The 21,459-nt window shown below is 40.7% G+C and overlaps 1 protein-coding gene across 1 annotated transcript in view; it reads left to right on the forward strand.

Annotated features, from left to right (window-relative positions):
• The window catches only part of ITGA8 (integrin subunit alpha 8), a 1,841,490-nt gene that overhangs the window by 1,793,462 nt on the left and 26,569 nt on the right, over positions 1-21,459 (forward strand). The window contains exon 28 of the mRNA XM_044067504.1: positions 9,585-9,686. Within this exon, the coding sequence (XP_043923439.1) occupies positions 9,585-9,686 (102 nt within the window). The remainder of the gene's footprint in view (positions 1-9,584; positions 9,687-21,459) is intronic.

Below are 21,459 nucleotides of genomic sequence, written 5' to 3' on the forward strand. Positions count from 1 at the left end.
CCCTGTGTTACACAGTAACACTCCATAGTTTCTGTTGGTGGCCAGTATGCATTGTACTACACTCATTTTGGTACTTGAGTACACATATGTATGACATGGTTTGACACTCTGCTGTGGGTGATACTGTTACTATCTGTCATTGTTTTGCATTCTGGTAGTATACATAACCTCAACAGCCTGACCATAAACAATCATTAGATGATGTCTTGACAACTGACAAACAGATGTAGGACACAGAGTAACATTTGGATCTTTCAGGTACTATACTATGCCAGTAACCAGTGGTATTCACCTGCACCCATTCCTGAGACCACTCCTGTTTGGCATATAGCTCTCTTAGGTACAAGCAATCACAGTAGGGATATGTCCGTCCACGTCTGGAAATGCATACTGTGGCCTATAATGCATTCTCCAGATGACACACACATCCTCCACAAGGGTATCATACAAACAGATACCTGTTGTCAGACCCATGCTGTAAAGCTATAAGCCAACCAAAGCATATTCATCCACCTTTACAAAACATAGTATCCCCACAGTACCACATAGGTAGTAGACACCAACATGTTGAACAGGTACCGATGTGTACATGCAGCCAAGTGTTACGTCATCTCTACTTTGGTAATCACATTTCCAAAGGTATTTTGAAATCCTTCGCTGGATCACATAAGTAATAAGGGGTCTGCATGCATATCTACAAAGGTTGTTGTACACCTATAATGAATAGCCATCATTGACAGATTTTGCTGCGTTTGAACAGGTCTGTAATATACCTCAGCTATAAACCCTCACTCACACAATTCAATAGAAACTGTAATGAGTGTGTGTGACATGGATGACCTAGGCCAGGGATCACTGCAGTGGCTGGCCTTGTCACAAGCATACAGATGTGACCTAAGGTCTGGAAAGCGGCAGCACACTCTGGCAAAGTTGACAGATGTGTTCATGGAGAAAGCAGGGTTCCCACCTATGAAATAATTGAGGTCACATGTACGTATATGTATTTGCCACACAGCTACCTGACATGTGCAATGCACATACTGTTGTCATACTGATATGTCATACAGTAGTAAAAGCAAAACCCACAACACATTGACCAACAGTGTCACACACATAGAGCACATGCACACACACTCACCAAGTGCAGGATTCTAACCCCTACCTAACTACTTTATGATAATAAATCAATACACATTTACATGGCATGCTATACACATTACTGGACGTTTCCCTTTCCACAGGTATATTTGTAGGATGGTGACATCATCAGACTTGACAAAGATAAGTATACTAATTTTAAGGTGTTTTACTACTCTCCAAAAATGGTTGCTCCCCTCCAAGGAGATCACACACAAACACACACACAGTTGTCATGTGCAGGATTCAAACCCCTACCTAACTACTTTATGATACTAGAGGAGTACGCATTAACATGACGTGCTCTACACATTACTGGAAGGTCTTTTTTCCACAGGTATATTTGTAGGATGGTGACATCATCAGACTTGACAAAGATAAGTATACCCCTTTTAAGGTCTTCTACTACCTTCCAAAAAGGTTGTGCCTCGCCAAGGAGATTACACACAAACACAGTTGTCAAGTGCAGGATTCAAACCCCTACCTAATTACTTCATGATACTAGAGGAGTACGCATTAACACGATGCACTATACACATTACTGGGAGTTCTTTTTTCCACAGGTATATTTGTAGGATGGTGACATCATCAGACTAGACAAAGTGGGTTACATTAGGTGACATTAGGTGGGCTACATAGAAGGAATGTCTAAACACTTTGGCCATGTGATCATCAAAGGAGAGTTTACTATCTACCTGTGTCCCCAGGGCCATAATGACTTTCTCTGTACATACTGGATTACCACCTATGTGTTAATTTGTGTGCACTTTGTTTTATCCAAAGGGGATGACTATGCATTCCTTTAGCATTCTGCTTGAGGGCATTGTTTTGACACCAGGTATCTGTCTCTGTAAGACCCATCTGGAGGATGTCTGTGTCAGCCATAGAGTCGATTATGGATCACAGTTAGCAGTCATCTGCAAACCTGTTCAGCCATACTCTTCCCGTGCTTGCCTGTACCTCTGAGCAGTATCTACTGAACAGGTGGGGTCCCAGGAACAAGACCTGTGTGATGCCATTTGTGACTGGTTTAGAGTCAGACATGGCACCCACAACCCTGAACGTGTGTGTTAGATCTGTGAGCCACTTGGTCACCCATCCTGTGACATAGCTGTTAATGTTCAAGCTGGTAAGCTTGTCCATGATGGCAGAGTGGGGAATGGTGTAGAAAGTCCTTAGAGAGGTCCAGGTGGGCTGTGTGGACTACTTTCTCCTCCATCTATGTCCTTGGTAACTGATTCAAATAAGTCAACTAGGTTTAGGAGGCAGGATCTGCCTGTAACAAGGCCAGGTTGGGTAGAGTCCAGTGTCTGGAGGTCCCCAGTGTCTCTGTTTATGGGTTCCATGATAATTTTCTCCATAGCTTTGCAGACCAGGCTGAGTAGACCTATAGGGCAATGGTTTCCAGGTTCTGTTGTGGCACCCCCTTTGTGGAGCTGGATGACTGTTGGTGTATGCCATTCTTTGGGTACATAGCCTGTGGTACGATTGAGTCTGGACAGTGAATGTAGGTGAGGGTGTAGTTCCTTTTGGGGCTGGTGTAAGATGCAGCCTGCGACACCATCCAGTCCCATTGATGCTGTGTTCTTAGCTTTGGAGAGGGCTGCCTTTACCTGCATGTCCATGAAGTCTGGGGCTCTGCATTCTTCTGGGATGGACACAGGCCCTTTTGGGGGTGATGGGGGGGGGGGTTTGCACTGAACCTGTCCCCCAGGATGTGGGCAATGTAAGTTGGTTCAGTGTATTTCTTGCCAATTTTCAGTAGCTGACAGCATATTTTGAAGTTGCCACCTACATGTTTTTTTATAGCTAACGAAGGCTTTGTGGTTGTTATTCTTACATTCCTTGGCAATTTGTCTTTAGAAATTGGCCTTGGATTATTTTATGAGCGATCATTGTTTCTTGCTAATAATGATCAGTGATGCCTTTCCTTTTGTGAAGTTTGCTCTATCGTGTTCGTTTCCTCCTGCTGTTGTCTAGCTTATTTATGGGCGACAACCACCAGACTGGTTTCTTATTTTTGGAGGAGTGCATCTTGGTTTTATTTGGGATGTCTCGATCAATGCATCCCTGTAGATGCTCATAGGATGCACTTGTAAATGATTTGGCAGATTGTATAGAATTATCCTATTGCAAGGGGGCTTTGGAACTTTCCACTTTGGTCTTGGGAAGTGTGCAGTTTGATTTTGAAAATGTCTTCACAGTGGTTTCAATGACTGAGGGGGGATGTGGATGTCCAGTGTGATTACTTTATGATCTGATATTACCAGTGAGGGGTTTATCTCTGTTGTGGTACACTGGTACCCCATGTTGGTGATGATCAGGTCCAGTATGTTGTCACCTCTAGTGGGCATGGTGACCAGCTATTCCAGGGTGTTAGAGTTTTTAAACTCTAGGAAACATTGGTCAAAGGATGTTGTACACGAGTAATTCTCCCACTCAATGTTTGGGTAGTTGTAATCTCCTAATACAATGGTGTTTGGTAGGACCTTTGTATTTTCCACTGTTCTCAGGAATACTGAGTGATATTCCTGAGACAAGGTAGGTGATTTGTAGCAGGCTACAATCTGATAAGCAGCTTTGCCCAGTTTTAGTTGCACTTGCATGGTCTCCAAGGCCTCATGCTGTGCCACTAACCTGAAGGTGTGGGTATCCATAAGGTAAATGGATACACCCCTTCCTTTGGTATTTCATTCGTGGTTTTGGGTCTGAAGATCAGAGGGAATGTGAGTGTTTTACGTGGAGCATGTCCAACAGCAAGGTGTTTGACATAACTTTGTATGTTAGGCAGAGAACACCTCTGAGTAGGCGATATGCAAGGGGGTACGGATGGAGCATTTTGAGATGGTCTGTGTATGGCATATATTTCAGGCTGCTAATGCTCTTTGTGAGGTATTGCTGCAGGCTTTCCAGTTGTTGTAGTTGTCTTGTGAGGTACATAGCAAAAGGGGCATTGTACTCTATTATGGTTCTAGTAAGTGATGAGTAGAGGGGAACAATGTCCTCTTCTATTCTGCATGAGACACCTTTTGTGATGAGGTGTGCCACATAGGAGGATTTCCTGACTACTGTGGGGATGTGATTATCACAGTTGTGTCCACTGTCCACCTGTGACCCAAGGTCTCTTGTCACACTTTCAGTGTTAAGTATACTACCGCCTATGTTGTAGTTCATGGCTACAGAGTTTTTAACAAAGGGGATGACAATACACATTTTGCCATTGAGCTTGAGCCCATGGCTTTTTGACAACAGCCATCTGTCTCAGTAAGGCCCTTTCGTAGGATGTCCACATCTTTACTGTTTACAATTATGGCTCCTAGTTTGCAGTCATCTGGAAACTTCAGCAGCTACAGACCTTCCATGTTAAGGTTTACTTCAGGGAAGTAGATACTGAACAGGACCAGACCCAGGCCTGGACCCTGTGGTACTGCACTCGTCACTGGTCCAAAGTCATACATGGAGTCTGCTACTTTCACAGTGTGTGTTCTGTCAGTAAGCCTGTTGGCAACCCATCTTGTGACATAGCAATTTATATCTCATTTAGTGGGTTTATCTATATTTACAGAGTGTGGGGTGGTGTTGTAAGCCGTGGCAGGATCTACATAGGCTGTGCAAACCACCTTACCCTTGTCAACGGTTGTGGTGACTGCTTCAATGTCATCTATCAGGTTTAGGAGACATGATCTGCATATTACAAACCCAACATGGTTGTGGTGGGGGGTGTTTTGGCCCTGTTCCATGCTGTTCCTGCTACAGCTGTTTTCGCAGGATCATATTGTGTAGCATGGCACATACCATGACAATTTGGGTACATGTATGTGGTGAGTACTGCAAGGCTCCACCAGATGTATCCAGGCACTGGAACCATGACTTGAGCATCCCAAACACACGCTTGATTACATTTTGTGTTTGTGCGTGTGCCTCATTATGGAGTTCTTGTTCAGGTGTGTGTGCATTTCTGATGGGTGTCATCAGCCACGGCTCCAGTGTGTATCCAGCATCCCCCACTAGGTGACCGTCAGGGATGTCCCCATTGGCAAATGTCTGGGACAGCTGCGTCAGATGCCAGATATAGGAATCGTGGTAGCTTCCAGGGCAGCCAGCACACACATTCAGTATTATGCCCTGGGCATCGCACACGACCTGGCAGTTGATGGAGTGGAAGGCCTTGTGGTAGATGTAGGCTCTACCCTGCTCACCAGCTGGTGCTTTGATGTGTATGTGCATGCAGTCAATTGCACCCACTACCTCAGGGTATTCCGCTATTTGCTGGAAGAGATGCATATTACTGGCCAATGCCTCACGGGAATTGGGGAAATATACATGATCACTGACATGTGCTTACATGGCATTAAGGAACTGGTGCAGTACCCTGGATGCTGATGCCTGTGAAATCCCCATCATATCACCAGTTGGTCTCTGAAAGGTACCTGTTGCTAGTATTCTTAGGCCAAGACATACCTTGGCTTCCACTGGGATGGGTTCCCCTCTGTTGGATCTGTGTGTGAGGTGTGGCCTGCACAGCTCAACAATTTGCTGCAGGAGGTCTCTGTCCACTCTATAGCGCTCCACTATCTCCAGCTCATGTAGCCCCTGGTAGGTTACCCTGGGTCTGTACACTCTTCTCCCTCTCCTCACTGTGGGTTGCTCAGCAGCATTCGCAATGGCACCACCCTCAGCATCTTGCACATGTTGCCTTATAATAGCAATGGCAGCCCCTAACATTTTTTGTCTCAGTTAAGCTTTTTAAGTTTTCACTTCTCTTTGTATACTTCAGTGTTGCAGTGTTTCTGAGTAAAACATGGGGGAATGTTGTTTGCAGAGTTTTAAGTGCTGGGCTGGGCTGGGCTAGTGTACTACCTGTGTAATTGGCTGATTCTGATTGATTTCACCTGGCAGCTCTGCTAGTTCTCCTTGGTTAACTTCCTGCTATTTCTTTTCCTTCCTTTTCCCTTTCAGTTTCCACAGGGGTCAGCGCCGCGCAAACAAGCGCAAACATGCGCACACGCATGCACATGCAGGCACACAGGCTTACACAGGCTTAGGCGGGTGCACATCCGCACACACAGACTTAGCCAGCCTTACACAGGCTTAGACGGGTTTACAGGCACGCACACGCGCGCACACCGTGTAAGCATCTTTGCAAGAAACTTTAGTGATATCCACGGCGTACACCTTCGGTTTCTGGGTTTCAGTTAAGACAACTGTAGACACGCCTCTTCCAGTCCTGAGTAACTCACAGCAAACACATGCCACTCTGCTCCAATAAGCTTACAGTCTTTGATACATACCCCCTCATGACATCACCTATCTTCTACTCTACAACTCCCCTAATCCTACACTTACACTCTAGAGACATGGTTCACATGGCAGGGAAAATTGGGATTCACTATCCTTATCCTCATTTGCATAGGATTGCCTACTAATGCTTGGTTACATCTCTCAAACTGAGCTTCCCCCCTTAGCAACCACTACTCAGTAGCCATGTTGTCTTCAGCCTGCCATTTACCTGCATGGCAGAAGAATATTTTTAATAAAATGCCTATTTTTGACTTTTTTTTTTTATTTTCTGTTTTTTCTAGCTCCGCACGTTTGCATGGTGCTGCGCTACACTTAAACATCGGAGATCGGGGAAAAACATTTATTTTTATTATTTTGCAACAGATAAAAATGCCAATGGCCTTATATTTGGCCATTGGCATGCTTCCTCAACTGGATGCATCCTTTATTTGGAGCTGTCATAGCTCCGTTTTGCTATTTGCAGAACGGTACTCCGTTACCAACGGAGTACATTATGGCAAATAACTCTACTCTTACTTGGACAGGTTAGTGTTTCCTGGATCTCAAATTTACCGCATTTACATAGCTTTCAGCAGAAAATGAGGTAATTTGCATAACATAACACTGTCCATGCAAGAGTAGTTTTAGGAGCTCTCATGCACGCCCCTGCCGGCTGTTCCTGGATCGCTCGGCAGACATATTGGCTATCTGGAGTCTTACTCTACTCTTAGACTCCGTGCAAGACTTCATGAATCTGGCCCTTGATTTATATCCAGGCCATCATTGGATAAAAAGGTTGTAAAAAAAGTCTTCAAAACACTGCAGAACATTCGGCTAGTGGCACTCATACCCTAAGCTGTGTTCAGTTACTCCTCCACAGGTATTGCAATGGAGTCCTGGCCAGTTAAAATGTGTTAAAAGGTTGGAGGAAAATGGTAAACAGTAAGACTAAGTGTGAAAAGGCAAGAAAAAAGTAGTCTGTCTGGTTGGTATAGAGACAGGTTGGGGGAAAATAGATGAAATTCATTGGTTGGTGCAGCTGGGTGCAATAGGGAGGCCCATGTGGTTTTTTATCTAGGGCTCCGTTTCATTTAAGGCTGGCCTTGTTGGTTACAGTTGGTCATCTGAGGTGAATATAGTCAATAAAGTGGCCATAAAGAGTGTCTACTGATATACTCAGTGGATGAAAGTGAATAACCCACCCCATCTGTAGTTTGAACTTCGGTAATTGTCATTGACCTGTCATAACAGAGACTCACCACCCCACTCCAAATAGTCCAACCCATTAAGCCTCTTCCTGCAGTGCCCCCCCTTACTTTGAAATCACCAGCTGTCACTGTCTTTCACTTCTGTGATTCTAACAGTGCCTAAGCAGAGGGCAGCGTGTGTGTGTGTGTGTGTGTGTGTGTGTGTGTGTGTGTGTGTGTGTGTGTGTGTGTGTGTGTGTGTGTGTGTGTGCGTGTGCGTGTGTGTGTGCGTGTGTGCGTGTGTGTGCGTGTTTTTTAATTTTTCAGTTTTTAATGTGCATTTAAGTCAGAAATATGGAACACAATTATACACCAATTAATCCTGACTATAAATAACATTATATACTATCCTGTTAATGCAGCTAAGTCATTTACACACCCATCCTCTGTCCATATTCTAACCCCCAACAGTATAGATCTGTAAAGTGAGATTCTGGAACATGTGGCTCCATTATACCCATATATTCATTAATTTCCCATTACCTACTTTATCCAGTTCAGCATCACATGAGAACAGAAACCTAGTCCCAGCAGTCAGTGGACACTTGGCAAAGAACTACCACAAGTAACTACTTCTGGGGTACTGATGGACTCTCTAAAAAGCCAAACATTGTATTTTTTCTGAATTTGCTAGCTTTCAGTTATGCTTCCTTGTGTCTTTACATGCCAAGAAATGTATGCCACCAGTAATGTAAAAAAAATGTAATTAACTCCAGTAGTGTTTATGCTTATCACTGATAACCTAATACTTTTTTTCATCTTATATTTTATTGTTTAATATTACTTGGAGTCAGCTTTACTAAGCACCAATCAAATATTCTGCTGTCAAGCAATTTTGACTTACAACTTGGAGTAGTATGTTGGTTATGTTGTGCTATATGTTTGCAGTATGTTTTTGTTTAACTACGATTTTGCTCTGTGTATATACCCCTCCCCCAGTATTTGAATGATGTTTTAGAAAGCACACTGTTAAAGTACTAGCAAAATCACTGTGATTAAATTAATTTAAAAATGGTGCTCTTCAGTTTCCCAGTCTAAAACCCCTGCTTCCTAAAATGAAATGTAAGTTACATGGTTATCAGACATCAAATCTGAACTCTCTTTCTTCCTGTAACCTCACATCCTGGAGAAAATTTATAGTTTTTGCCCAAAAACAAATGTTCATATATGCAGTATTTGGTAACACAGATACCCTGAAATGAATTATAAACAGGGGAAGCATTGTTATCACAAGAGATAAACCAGAAATATAAATACAGTAACTTCCTATGGGATTACAAAGCAAAAAAGGAATAAACATCCCAAATAAAATCTCTCCAGAGAAAGATCTTCCTAAAAAGTACAGAAATTGAATTACATGTATTCAAAATGTATTGCTCCTTGAAAACTTTGTTTTTCTTATTGTAGTTTATGCAGCCACTGAGTAGTAGAAGAATTTGATAGTCTCTGTATGATATCATTTTTGAAAAGCTGTAATACGGTTTCTTAGGTAGTACACAGATTGAAAAGAATGATATTTTAAAATACTTTATTTTTTATTTGCTCATTGCAGTGTGCCACTAAATGCATTTACTGTGTACAGTATCTTGCCAAGTCAGTATTATAACACTTGAAATAGTTATCACTGAGTTTCTGCTTAGAAATATAGAAATGCAAAAACTGTAACACAATTTCTATACAAGTTGTGATGAAAAAATAATTTTATAAGCAATCTTGAAAAATAACAATGTTATTTCTTTCGACCTGTCAGTAGATATGGCATTACTGCCAAGTGCCCAAATATATATATATATATATATATATATATATATATATATATATATATATATATATAGACTGTTTCTGACATAATAGTTTTATAAGTGCAGAGAATTATTTAATGATATTCTAAAAAGAATGTGACTATTTTTTGTCTTATAGAGGAAAAACAGCCATTATTCTCTTAGTGCTGTTGTTTCATATGAAGTGAAGAAAATGCCATACAAAATTAAGCTGGACGAACTGCCCAGGGCAAGCACTGTGGTAAGTAAAATTGTGAAATGCTGTAGTCTGAGCAGAATATTTTTCCTAATCAAAGCGAGCATCAAAGACAAACTTCCTATGGGCAGCTGCACTGCTTCTGCCGTGTCCGAGTTTCTTGTAAAACTGAAAAGTATTTTAATGATCAAACTGCCTGCTGATTTTTGCTGATATTATCTAAAGATACAGCCCAGTCTCATTAGTCTGAAATGGTACTGATTATGACTGTTTATGTTCTGCCGTATTAAATGCTGCAGCACAGATCTTTCCTTGATGGAGCTGAAGTACTTTGATTAGGGCAGGTCTGAAGTAATTCAAGGGCTTTAGCCCCACAGCATATTAACTTAAACTAGACCACAGAGATTGAAGTACTCAGCAACTCAAAAAAAATGGGGCTGGCTTTGTGTAGAAGTTTATCTGCCTGTTAGTTGGCTGTGGCTCTGTACTAGTTAGTGACCAAGCTGACCTAAAAAAACCAGGGCTTTTAAAACCAAAGAACAAATAGAAAAAGCTGTAAAAGAAGAAGCAGGAGCCTTAAAAAAAAGAGTTTTGTTGACCAATAAAGCAGGCTGAGTTTAAGATGCAGAACTGGAAAAAAGTGGCAAAACTTGTAATTTAAGTTGCATTATTGAAAATAAAAGTGGAAAAGTCAGTAATTAGTGCTCAGAAAAGAGGCAGTAATATGGCAGGATATTGACTATTTATGGAGGTCTAAGATGTAATGCACATTAAGTTCATTGTAAGGTCTGAAATGATATGCATCATTTTGGGAGAAGGAAATGTGTCTCCTGTCTGCGACTCTGCACCCACAGATGCACTGCAAACTATAATGGGCTACATCCAACAAACGAGTGGCAAGCTAGTTGATGACCTGCTCATTCAAAGAAACATATATCAACACAGCAAAGTCATCAACTTCCTTGCTCATCCATAACACATGGATTGTAAATGCACTCACACTTAACCCTCATCATGCTCAATATCCACATATCCCAAACACACAGAAAACACACTAAATACATTTATAATGGAGGGGGTGTTATATCCCCTTCTCCAACTCTAAGATCACATTTACCTGGAGGCAAGTCCTGTTTAAGACACATATAAAGTCACTTTTTCACAGAGTAATAACATCTGACTAAATGTTAGAGAGACATGCAATCACCTTTCTCAAATGTAGCTTATCTATGACACCTTTCATCTAGCCCCTAGCAAACACAGGTACCTAATATATATCCTAACAACATGTATAAACGTACACTTCATTTCCCACTGGCATGCAAACGCACACACGCGCGCGCGCGCGCACACACACACACACACACACACACACACACACACACACACACACACGCACACTCTTCACTCTTCACCACTTCAACTTCCAATGACTTGCCCCACATCATTTCTTAGTCATTCTCTATCCAAACACAAACAGGGATTTAGCTCAATGGCACTGAAGTGACTTCATGTGTATAAAAAGCCAGGTTCAGTCCCCAATGACTGCATGCACTTTATCTAGCAGTTACTGCAGAGGGTTAAGGCTGTGGCCTGTAGTTCATGCAGCATGGGGTTTGATGCCCTCATTTTTCTACTGTGTAATCTTGAGCAAGTTTCATAACCTGACAGTGCATAAGGGCAACTTGAAAACTGGACTAGTCTTCGCAATAGCCCACTGGACTGCAAGCCAAAGCACAGGGAGGAGATGGAATTAGTAAATACCTGAGAACACCTCAGCAAGAACTTATGGTACCATTATATCTATTATTCAGTAGGTCATATAAATATGGGGAGATTCCTCAAGATTGGAGACATGCACTTATTAAACCTGTCTTTAAGGAAAAGGGGAGTAGGACAATCCCCGAGTCATATAGACCCTTAAGTCTACTTTCATGTCGTGGCAAAATAATGGAGAGGGTAATATTGGATAAGTTATTGTCAGAACTAGATAGGTTGGGACTTGAAACCATATATCAGCATGCATATGTTGAAAACAGATCTAGTACTACCTGTAACATGATGTTCTATAACAATATAACAGCTATGAATGAAAAAGTGTGCTGTGATGTAATTTATAAAGATTTAACTGCAGCATTTAACAGTGTCATACACAAAAAACTGATCAATAAATGAGTACAACTAGGTATTGATGTACTCTTGATAAGATGGATAGCTGCATGGCTTTCAAATAGGACATGGCAAGTATCATACAGCAACTGGACAGGTGAAATCCTGGTTTACAGAGTGTCTCACAGGGCTCTGTTCTAGGCCCTTATTTGTTTAGATTGTATCTTTCAGACCTACCTTTTTCATCTGAGGTGTCCTACTGTCTATATGCAGATGACCTGAAATTGCATAAAGTGATTACATGTGTTACAGATAAGGCATGTCTGCAAAAGAACTTGACTAAATTGACCATTTGGGCACAAGAGAATAATATGCTGATAAATTCATCAAAAAACAAGCATATGAGATTCGGGAGACATAAATGAAAGGTGAATATATAATACAGCACACAGTGATTGAAACTGTAGACTCATTTAATAACCTGGGTACATGGGTAGATTCAGCTATGAATTTTTCTAATCATATCAACCAGTTGGTTAATGATAGTTATAGAACCATAGGTTGTATAAAAAAGTTTATAAAGTATAGGAAATCAAAAATGATGAAGTCATTATTTGTTAGGTACATTAGACTGAAACCTGAGTATAGAATAACAATATGAAAACTATGAAAACCCTATAAGAAAACAAGCACGAGTGAACTGGAAAAAGTACAGGGGAAATACACCAAGGGCATCCATGGATGTGAAAATTTAAGTTATTATGAAAGACTAAAATATCTGAACTTGTACAGTGTCTCTTATAGATATTTAAGAGGAGATCTTATTCAAGTATATAAGGCATTTAGGGACAACTACCTCTGGGAATGTTTGGGGTTATCAAAAAGTACTAGAGAATCATCAGATAACCTATGTAGAAGGTGCTATAGAAATGAGAAGTGTACTTATTAACTGGTTCTCTGACAGAGTAGTTGATGCATGGAACAAGCTACCAAATTACATTAAAGCAAGTGCTAATTTAGACATTTTTAAGAACAGCCTGGACACTTATTATGAGAACAAGTGTTTTGGTATATTGGCAAGCTAGAAGAGCATTAATGCTCATGCTTGAAATATTTGTATGTATGTATATATGTAAGTATCTACATACATGGGCACTTCTGCTCTCCCCCCCAAACACTCATAAATCCTATGTACAACACATTTTCAAACACTCACTCCACACCTGTCTGCAAAATAACACTCCTACTGGACAAACCAAGAACACCTTGACATCCTTCTACCAACCTACACATAGCTCTGCTAAACCAGGCAGCTGTCTTGTGTAGCACAATCCCTGTAAAAAACAGAACTGTTACTAGAAAAATGATGACCCATGCATACACATGCTGTAAATGAATACACACGATCAACAAGTGTACATATTCAATGTGTGTTATGCAACCATTATCCGGTGATGAGAAGCCACCCAACAAAGCTGCCTCTGACTAAATGAACTACACCCACTATAACAAAGCAGTTATAGTCTTAAAGGACACAAGCCTGAAAGAAAAAGGAAGTGGACTGCACACCAGGGATGGTATAAACTGTAAGGATAGCCCATACAAGAAGGGGGTTTTATGAGATAAGTAAAATGCATTGAAGGGAAGATAACTATTAAACTGAAATTAATATGTCAACTGAGAAAAAAGTTCCCAAACTAACAAGTAAGTTAACTAAGTAAGTAAGTAAGTAGGTAGCAGGCATCAAAAGGCAGAAATATATTACACGCTCTGTCTAAAATATTTGAATTCTGGAAGCAAAACAAACTGATTTTTTCTCATCAATGACTTCTGTAGTAGCAGTAGTATTAACAGATAATGGAAAAACATCATCGTGGAAGTTTTTGGGCTTTGCACAAATACTAGTTATAGTTAGAATACACTGTAGTGAACTGAGTCAATATACATTGAGATAAGAGAATATGAATTCAAACCCTTTAGTAGATTTCTTTGCTTATGTTAATATTGCTTGATTATAAAATGTGTTGCCTAAATGTCTGTAATGCTGCATATTGTTGGCTCTGACCACTGACAACATAAATGGAAAATACACCTGCCAGGTTATCACTGTGCACAGAATTTTCCAAGACAGAAAACACTATTGGGACTTGAATTCTACTCTGTTGTAAATAGGCTGGCACTGTACAGTATGTTTTTGTGACCAAGAAGCCTAGGGCAATGTGAAGATAAGCAAAGGAAAATCTCACTGTAATGTAACTAGTCAGATAGAACAAAAATTAAATGATATAAGAGAGGTCAGCTGATTTTATATTTCCACAAGTACCAAATGCCTCTGTAGCAGCAGATGTACATTCAAGTGAAAGTAAACAAGTAGTTATACACCATGGACTGTCTAATTCAGTATGATTAAACTGTTCAGTCTGCATTTCAGAAAGGTTTAATGTACAAAAAAGTACTAAGGAAAAAGGTATTCGTCCTAATTACACAATGATGTGCTTGACACAGTCAAATACACTCTGGCAGTATTCTGCATTGTACAGCTACGGAGTCAGCTATTGGAGGAACAGGAAGGGAAAAGGGATGGAAGGACAATGAAGACAAAATGTGAAATGGTTTGTTTTTGTACATGAGTGCACAGTAGGATGACATTAGCAAATGCATCTTTGGAAAGGGGTTCACAGAAGACCCCCCCCCCTCCAGCCCAGTAAAAATGATATCTATGCACATGATCCCTACAATGTTTCAAGTGATACATGTTGTCGTTCGTCTTGTTTCTCATTAAAGATGAATAGGTGGGGTAGTTCGTTTATATGCTTTATTACAAAGAAACACATTAAGATGAATAGCAGCAGTACAAAATATAAGCAAACTGATTAACTGAAAGACTACACAGACATACATGCTTACATCTCAACAGCTAACTGCAAAATGGCAGTCAGGCTCACATGTGCTCAGTATTTATACATTTGTGCAAACCCATAGAAAGCTTTTTAAAGGTATACACACATATTGATCTACATCCTCCCTCTTTAATGAATTGCCCACAATATAAATACATTTGAAAAGAAACATGCAAATGTGCAGACAATAAGAAATAAGCACAACTGACCAAGTTGCCATGTATATGGAACATGGTCTGAAAATGGGACCTGATCTAGTGATATAGCAATCAGAACTGGGTTTAGCAACAGGGACAGTCATTGGTGAACAACTTGCTTCAGGAGTTTCGGGATTCTTCTCAGGAACAAGGATATTTACTGGAACATCCGCTGGAACTGGAATGCTGGATAACTCACTCTGAGATATAGTGTCTCTCTCGCAGGTATGATACTGCAATACAGGCTCAGACACTGGGGTCAAATGTTTCTGATTCTGCCTAAATTCTGCTCCTTGTGATTTTATAATGTACAATCTCAGCTCTGGACATGCACTTTTCATGATACCAATCTGATCAAAACCTTTGGACATCTGCATCCTCACTATCCCCCCTTCTCATAATGGATTGAGCAGTTTGCTGATCTTATCGTAATAGGACTTCTGGGATAAGTGCTTCTTTAACAAATTGGCTTTTACAGATCTGTTCTTCTTGACACATGGAACCAATAATGAACTACTAATTGGTAGTGTGGATGTTCTTCGTATTTCACTGTTGAAGTCATCACCTGTGGGTTATCCCTGCTGTGGTAGCCCTTGGTCGGCCCAAATACCAGAGTCAATGTTTTTGTGTGCTGTCTGCTGTCGCCTGTAGTCTGATGTCAGGTCATCAGTTCTATAAAGCAAGGCAGCCGACATCATTACATCAGTCTTTTTTGCCATTCAGCCCGTAGCAGAAGCAGTTTGCACGAGTGCCGGTCGGTCACTACCAGAAGTTAAATTTCAACAGAAAATGTCAAAAGCTAAGTACCCCATTGGGGACCCTTTTCTCTTGCTCTAACTGATGTCCAAAAAAGTTAACAATTGTCTCTCCTGTGGAAAGCAGATCCCACACTGAGACTTTAATTCTTACTGCATCAATTGTTTAGGCCCAGGCCATGACGTCCCTTGTTGCCGGTTATGTGCCCCCTTTAATGCAAGAACCATTTGCCGTAGAGCTCATTTTGTAGACAGTTATTTCCCTGTTCTGTCCTCAAATTCCGATATGGCATCCATCAGCCAACAATTTGTGGATATTTTGAAAAAAAGTAAAGATAGAGACAGGCCACACAAGGGTAAGCCTTCCGATGATGCTACTGCTAAGCAAGTCTTCAGTTCTCTGGAATTCAGTGAGGCGCTTTCGCAGCCCCCAATGCCCGACTCGCTATCTACACAGGCCTCTGCTGAGACCCTTTTGGAGTCCGTTATGCTGCAGAAATCTACTTCGTCTTCTGAGTCTTTGGCTCTCTCTGCCTCAGTTGGGTCTGGAGCCGCAACGCAGGCAGTGGCTTCTGAGGAGGCCTTTCACACTACTGATTCTAGACAAAAATCAACGTCTTCACATCCGACTACCGATTCTCAGAGACTGACAGATTCTCTCAGGCCTAGAAGCCAGGCCACTCCTAGGAAATCTGCTTCTAGCTACCATCTTACTACTGATCCCCCACCCCAAGCTCAAATATTTCAAAACCTTCCCACCTTCTTTTCCAACCCTCAAACCAAGGGGGAAAGAATTCTACACTCACTAGACATGCACAGACAACTCAGATACTATCTGGACCACACTAAACCATTCAGAAAAACTGATCAGCTTCTTTAAGCTTTGCCCCAGGGGCAGAGGGGAAGCCCATCTCCGAACAAACCATTTCCAAATGGATTTCACACTGTATCCATTTTTGCTACAGACTACATGGGAAACCCATCCCTAAGTTGATCCGTACCCACTCCACTAGGGTAACCTCCACTTCCACTGCCTTCCTCAGAGGAATACCTACCAGGGACATATTGGAAGGTGCCACCTGGATCTCTGTCCATACCTTTACAAAGCATTACCACCTCTCTCTTTTCTAAGTCTAGGGCAGGGTTTGCCTCTGCAATTATGCAAGGCCTCCTGACCCATACCTATGACTCTACCTATCCTTCCACCCATTACCTCAGCTTTGGAAATCTTCCCACAGGTGATGACTGCAACAGTGAAACACAAAGAACATAGTACAGTTGTGTACACTTACCATAAATGTAGATGTTCGAGTGTATTCACTGTTACAGTCCTGGTTTCCCTCCCTCCATCCCCCATTTCACATCTTCCCCTAGGGGGACACATGCTTTCCAAGGTGGCTCTTAGCCACCAGGACCTCTTCTCAATTTTCCCTTGTGCTTCTGATGGGTTAGGGCAAGAAAAACTGATGTAATGACGTCCGCTTACTTCCTTTATAGTATGACAACCTTATGTCAGACTACAGGTGCACAAAAACATTGATTCTGGTATTCAGGCCAGCTGAGGGCTACCACAGCAGGGATAACCCACAGGTGATAACTGCAACAGCGAATACACTTGAACATCTACATTTATGGTAAGTGTACACAGCTGTACTTTGCTCTGACCATGACCAAGATACATCTTTGCATGTCAGCTCACAAAGAGGTGCTGAAAGTTGTTTCAAGTCTGGAAAGAACTTGCCTAGGTAGCTATTTATGCCAAGAAAATGTAGGGCTTGAACATTGTCTGGAGCTGGCATTTCAAGAATTGCTGAACCTGCACTTCTGAGGATTCAACTTAAGATTCACTTCACATGCTCTTTCCAGAACTTTCCTGAAGATTCTGTCATGTTCAGCTTCACCATTACCTCCTACTAGAATATCATCTACTATAATAGCACACGGATACCCAAAAAAAATTTGCTCCATTACACGCTGGAAGACTTCACTGGCAGAATATATCCCAAATGACATTCTCAAAAATCTGTACCTGCTAAACGGAGTACTGAAGATTTTCTGTCAAGCAAAATTTGCCAAAATGAACTCTTTGCATCTAAGACAGAAAACACAGTGTCACTTGGCACAAGAGACACAACTACTTTGACTATATGCATTGGGTGATGAGGTCTTTTCAGTGCTTTGTTCAAATCTCATGGAGCAATACATATTCTGATATCATCTGAGCTTTTCTTATGAGCTACTACCGTGGAGGATACCCATTCAGCTTGTTCGTCAACTGGACAAATTACACCTCACTGCACCATTTTATCTAGCTGGGCTTTAACTCTGTTCTGCATAGCTACTGGAACTTTCTGGGCTGGTCTGAGAATTGGACTGACCTCTAGATCTAACTTCATGGAGTACACAACTGGGAGTTTGCCTAGTTTGTCTTTGAAAATGTCAGTATGGGTAGACAAAATAGACTGGGTGAAATTAGAACAGTGGTCTTTTAAGCTAACATGGTGCACTTCCTTATTAAATGAAAGCAGTCCCATGTTCAAACTGTCTGTGAGGCCTAATAATGTCTTTTGACCATGTAAAATTGCAATTCATAGCTGTTCCCAGCAGAGTACCATGAAAACACTACTGAACCATCTGTTTGAATTTCTTCACCACCTTAAGCAACAAGCTTTGCCCACTTTGACAAATCAAGCTTCTCACCAGAACATACTCTAGCAACTGTTTCTGCTGACATAACATTGAACTTTGAACCTGTGTCAACTTTGAGTTCTATGGGTCTTCCATTTATCCGAACAGTACAAAATAGTACATTCTGTGCCCATAAATCTACTGCATTGACTTTCATTAAGCACTGGCACACCACCAACATAAAAAGTAGGGCCATGGCTTTCTAATTGATCAACTTGTCTCTTTGAATGTTCTCTTTTAATAAAACAATGCCCTTTATTTAATTTACAAACCCTTTTGAAATTATTCCACTTATTGCATTTGTGGCATTGCTGACCAAAAGCTAAACACTTTTCTCTTTTGGGCTCATGATTTGACCACAATTATGATAGTTGAGTATGAAACTCGGTAGAGGCACATTCTTTGAGTTTGCTGACTCACTCTTGTGTTTCACTGAGACTGTGTGCACTCTGGAATTTGCTAGAAAGTGACGGGGTTTCCCAGTGAATGTTACAGGGCTTACAGTTGCTGCCATGTCTTGGGCCTGTTTCTTTTAACCATGTGCTGCACACTGTCAACATGAGCACTAGAAGATACTGGAAGCATGCATTTCTCATTTGTAAGCACATTTGTGTGCTTTTCTGTGAGCTCATATATCTGACAAATCTCAATGGCCTTATTCAAACTTAAATCACTATTACAAAGCAAAATCTTTCTCACAGCATCATCTTTAATACCACACATAAGTCTGTCTTTTATCGACTCATCCCTTAAATCACTAAATCTGCATGTTTTAGCTTTATTTATCAACTCAGTTATATATGCTGCAAACGTTTCACCAGGCTTTTGATCTCTTGTATATAATAAGTGCCTTTCCACTGTAATATTCATTTGGGGGTTACACATTTCTCTAAATTTACGTTTTAAGCACTCGGGTTCTTCCCTTGACTCAGCTGGTACAATGATAGGATGGTTTTCCCCATCCCCTGCAAATACAGCAGGTGCATATACAAATTATCACATTCTTTTTTTGGCTTCTGAACCAGCTAAATTAAGCAGAATAAATGCTTCTGTATGATCAACTTTATCAGAAAATGCAGCTTGTATAAAAATATTGTACTCTTACCCAAACACTCTCCAACTGCAGTATTATTATTAAAGACAAGTGGACCTGGTTTTCAAAATCTGCCTGCCATGCCAACAAAGTGTGCCCAAACACACTGAAAAATATGTCCCTTGTAATTATGAACGAACATGCACACACAGCCAGTATTGTAATAACATTCAAATGCACAATAAACTCTTTGAAATACTGTACTTAGTGAAATATGTTTTGAAATGGCTGTATTTTGCAAAATAACTCTGCTGTAATACTGCACAAACATGCAAACTCTCTGTTTACTTTGGATATCTTGAATAGCTTTAATGAATGCAAAAAAAGTATGTGCTATGATTTACTTTAAAAAATTTGGTCATTTTTCCTTATTTTATTCATTTTTATGTGATTTGGCCTTTATTTCAAATATTTTCCATATTTATTCAAATATTTTTCCAATATGTCTCAGTTTCATGACATAGAAATTCATTTAGAGTGTTCTGAGTACTTTGTTTTATATTTTGCAAATAAGAAAACATTTAAGTAAGCTTTGATACCTGAAATTCGTTTCTGACCTGTTTTTGCAAATTAAACATGCGGTGGCGATGATCCATTCCTCTATATTCCTCCACCTTTAACTGAGTGCCTTCTCAGTCCAGAATCTGGATTTCTGGATCCCATTCTGACACCATGTCACTCATCTTGTTTCTCATTAAAGATGAATAGGTGGGGTAGTTCGTTTGTATGGTTGATTACAAAGAAACATATCAGGATGAATAGCAGCAGTACAAGATATAAATGAATTGATTAAATGACAGACTACACAGACATACTTACATCTCAACAGCTTACTACAAAATGGCAGTCAGGCTCACAAGTGCTCAGAATGTATACACTTGTGGAAGCCTCTAGAAAGCTTCTTAAAAGTATACATACATATCGATCTATACATGTGAAACGTTGAACCTTCCTTGAAGAAATGCAAGAAGCAAAGTTGCCTATTATGCTGTGTGCCCTTTTGATTGCATTATACGTGGCATTGAATATGTGCTAAGCTAAATCACAAGAGAAGTTGATAAAAGGACTCTGAACTGCATACAGCTTAGTAACAACTGTGAGTGAACACACAATAGTAGATTAGAAGGAAACGGTATTTTGGTGTGGCCTTTGTATCACTGTTTAGCAGTTAAGTGGTGAACTATCTTATGGCAGCACTGTTAAATCTGAAAGATATAATGAGAGGGAAAGAGACAGAGTAGAGCTTGTTGACCAACGCATTCGAAAGTTCTGGTCATGTCAAAAAGTAAAACATCTATTAGCAAGCGTATGTCCTTGTTTCTGTCTAACTGTTTAGTCAGAGGGTGAAATGGTGTTGCTATGCGTGGACCCAAAGTAATGCTCCTTCCTCATCACACAGAGGTTTGTGTTTATTATGGTGTTTATTGACCTGTCTAGCTACAACAGATCCCATAATTTTAAATAGGAGGTAGGCAACAAATAGAACAGAAGTTACAGAAGGAAGAGTGCGTTTCTGGTTCAGAAATTGGAATGTCAGTAAACATTTTCAAAAGATCAAAGGTTATAGCACCTCACCAAGAACCTAGGGTAAATCCTGGTGAAAATGATGGAAGAAGTCCATACCAACTCCAGAATGTTTATCATTCAGATAAGACATTAGAGGAAATTTCTGTCTTCAATAAAAATTGATTTGTTTGTTTGTTTGTTTTGTTTGCTGGCATCTTGTCAACCATCAGGCTCCCCTTTTTCCACTTATTCCATTAGCCCATTAATTTCACCTGGCAGATAAGAGCCCTATGACCCATTCATCCCTCCCAGAGGTGAGCCAAGCAGAGAAGACTGGAGACATCACATATCCAAAGCCAGGAGTGTATGTCCATCACTTGCCTAGGGTGTGCAATGGATGGCAGTAAGAGTGTGTTGCTTACTTCTGCAAAAGACATAACTCATCAAGACAGGACTGCCATGCTCTAAGTCAGTGCTCGCAAGGGGCATTTTGCCTCCACCAGGGATTCTACAGCATGACCAATTGCCCAGGCATATGCCCTGCTCCTTCTTCCAAATAGAAATGAGCCA

The sequence above is a fragment of the Protopterus annectens genome, chromosome 3.part1 (assembly GCF_019279795.1).
Source record: "Protopterus annectens isolate FY-2018-M chromosome 3.part1, PAN1.0, whole genome shotgun sequence".
Classification (NCBI taxonomy): Eukaryota; Metazoa; Chordata; order Ceratodontiformes; family Protopteridae; genus Protopterus; species Protopterus annectens.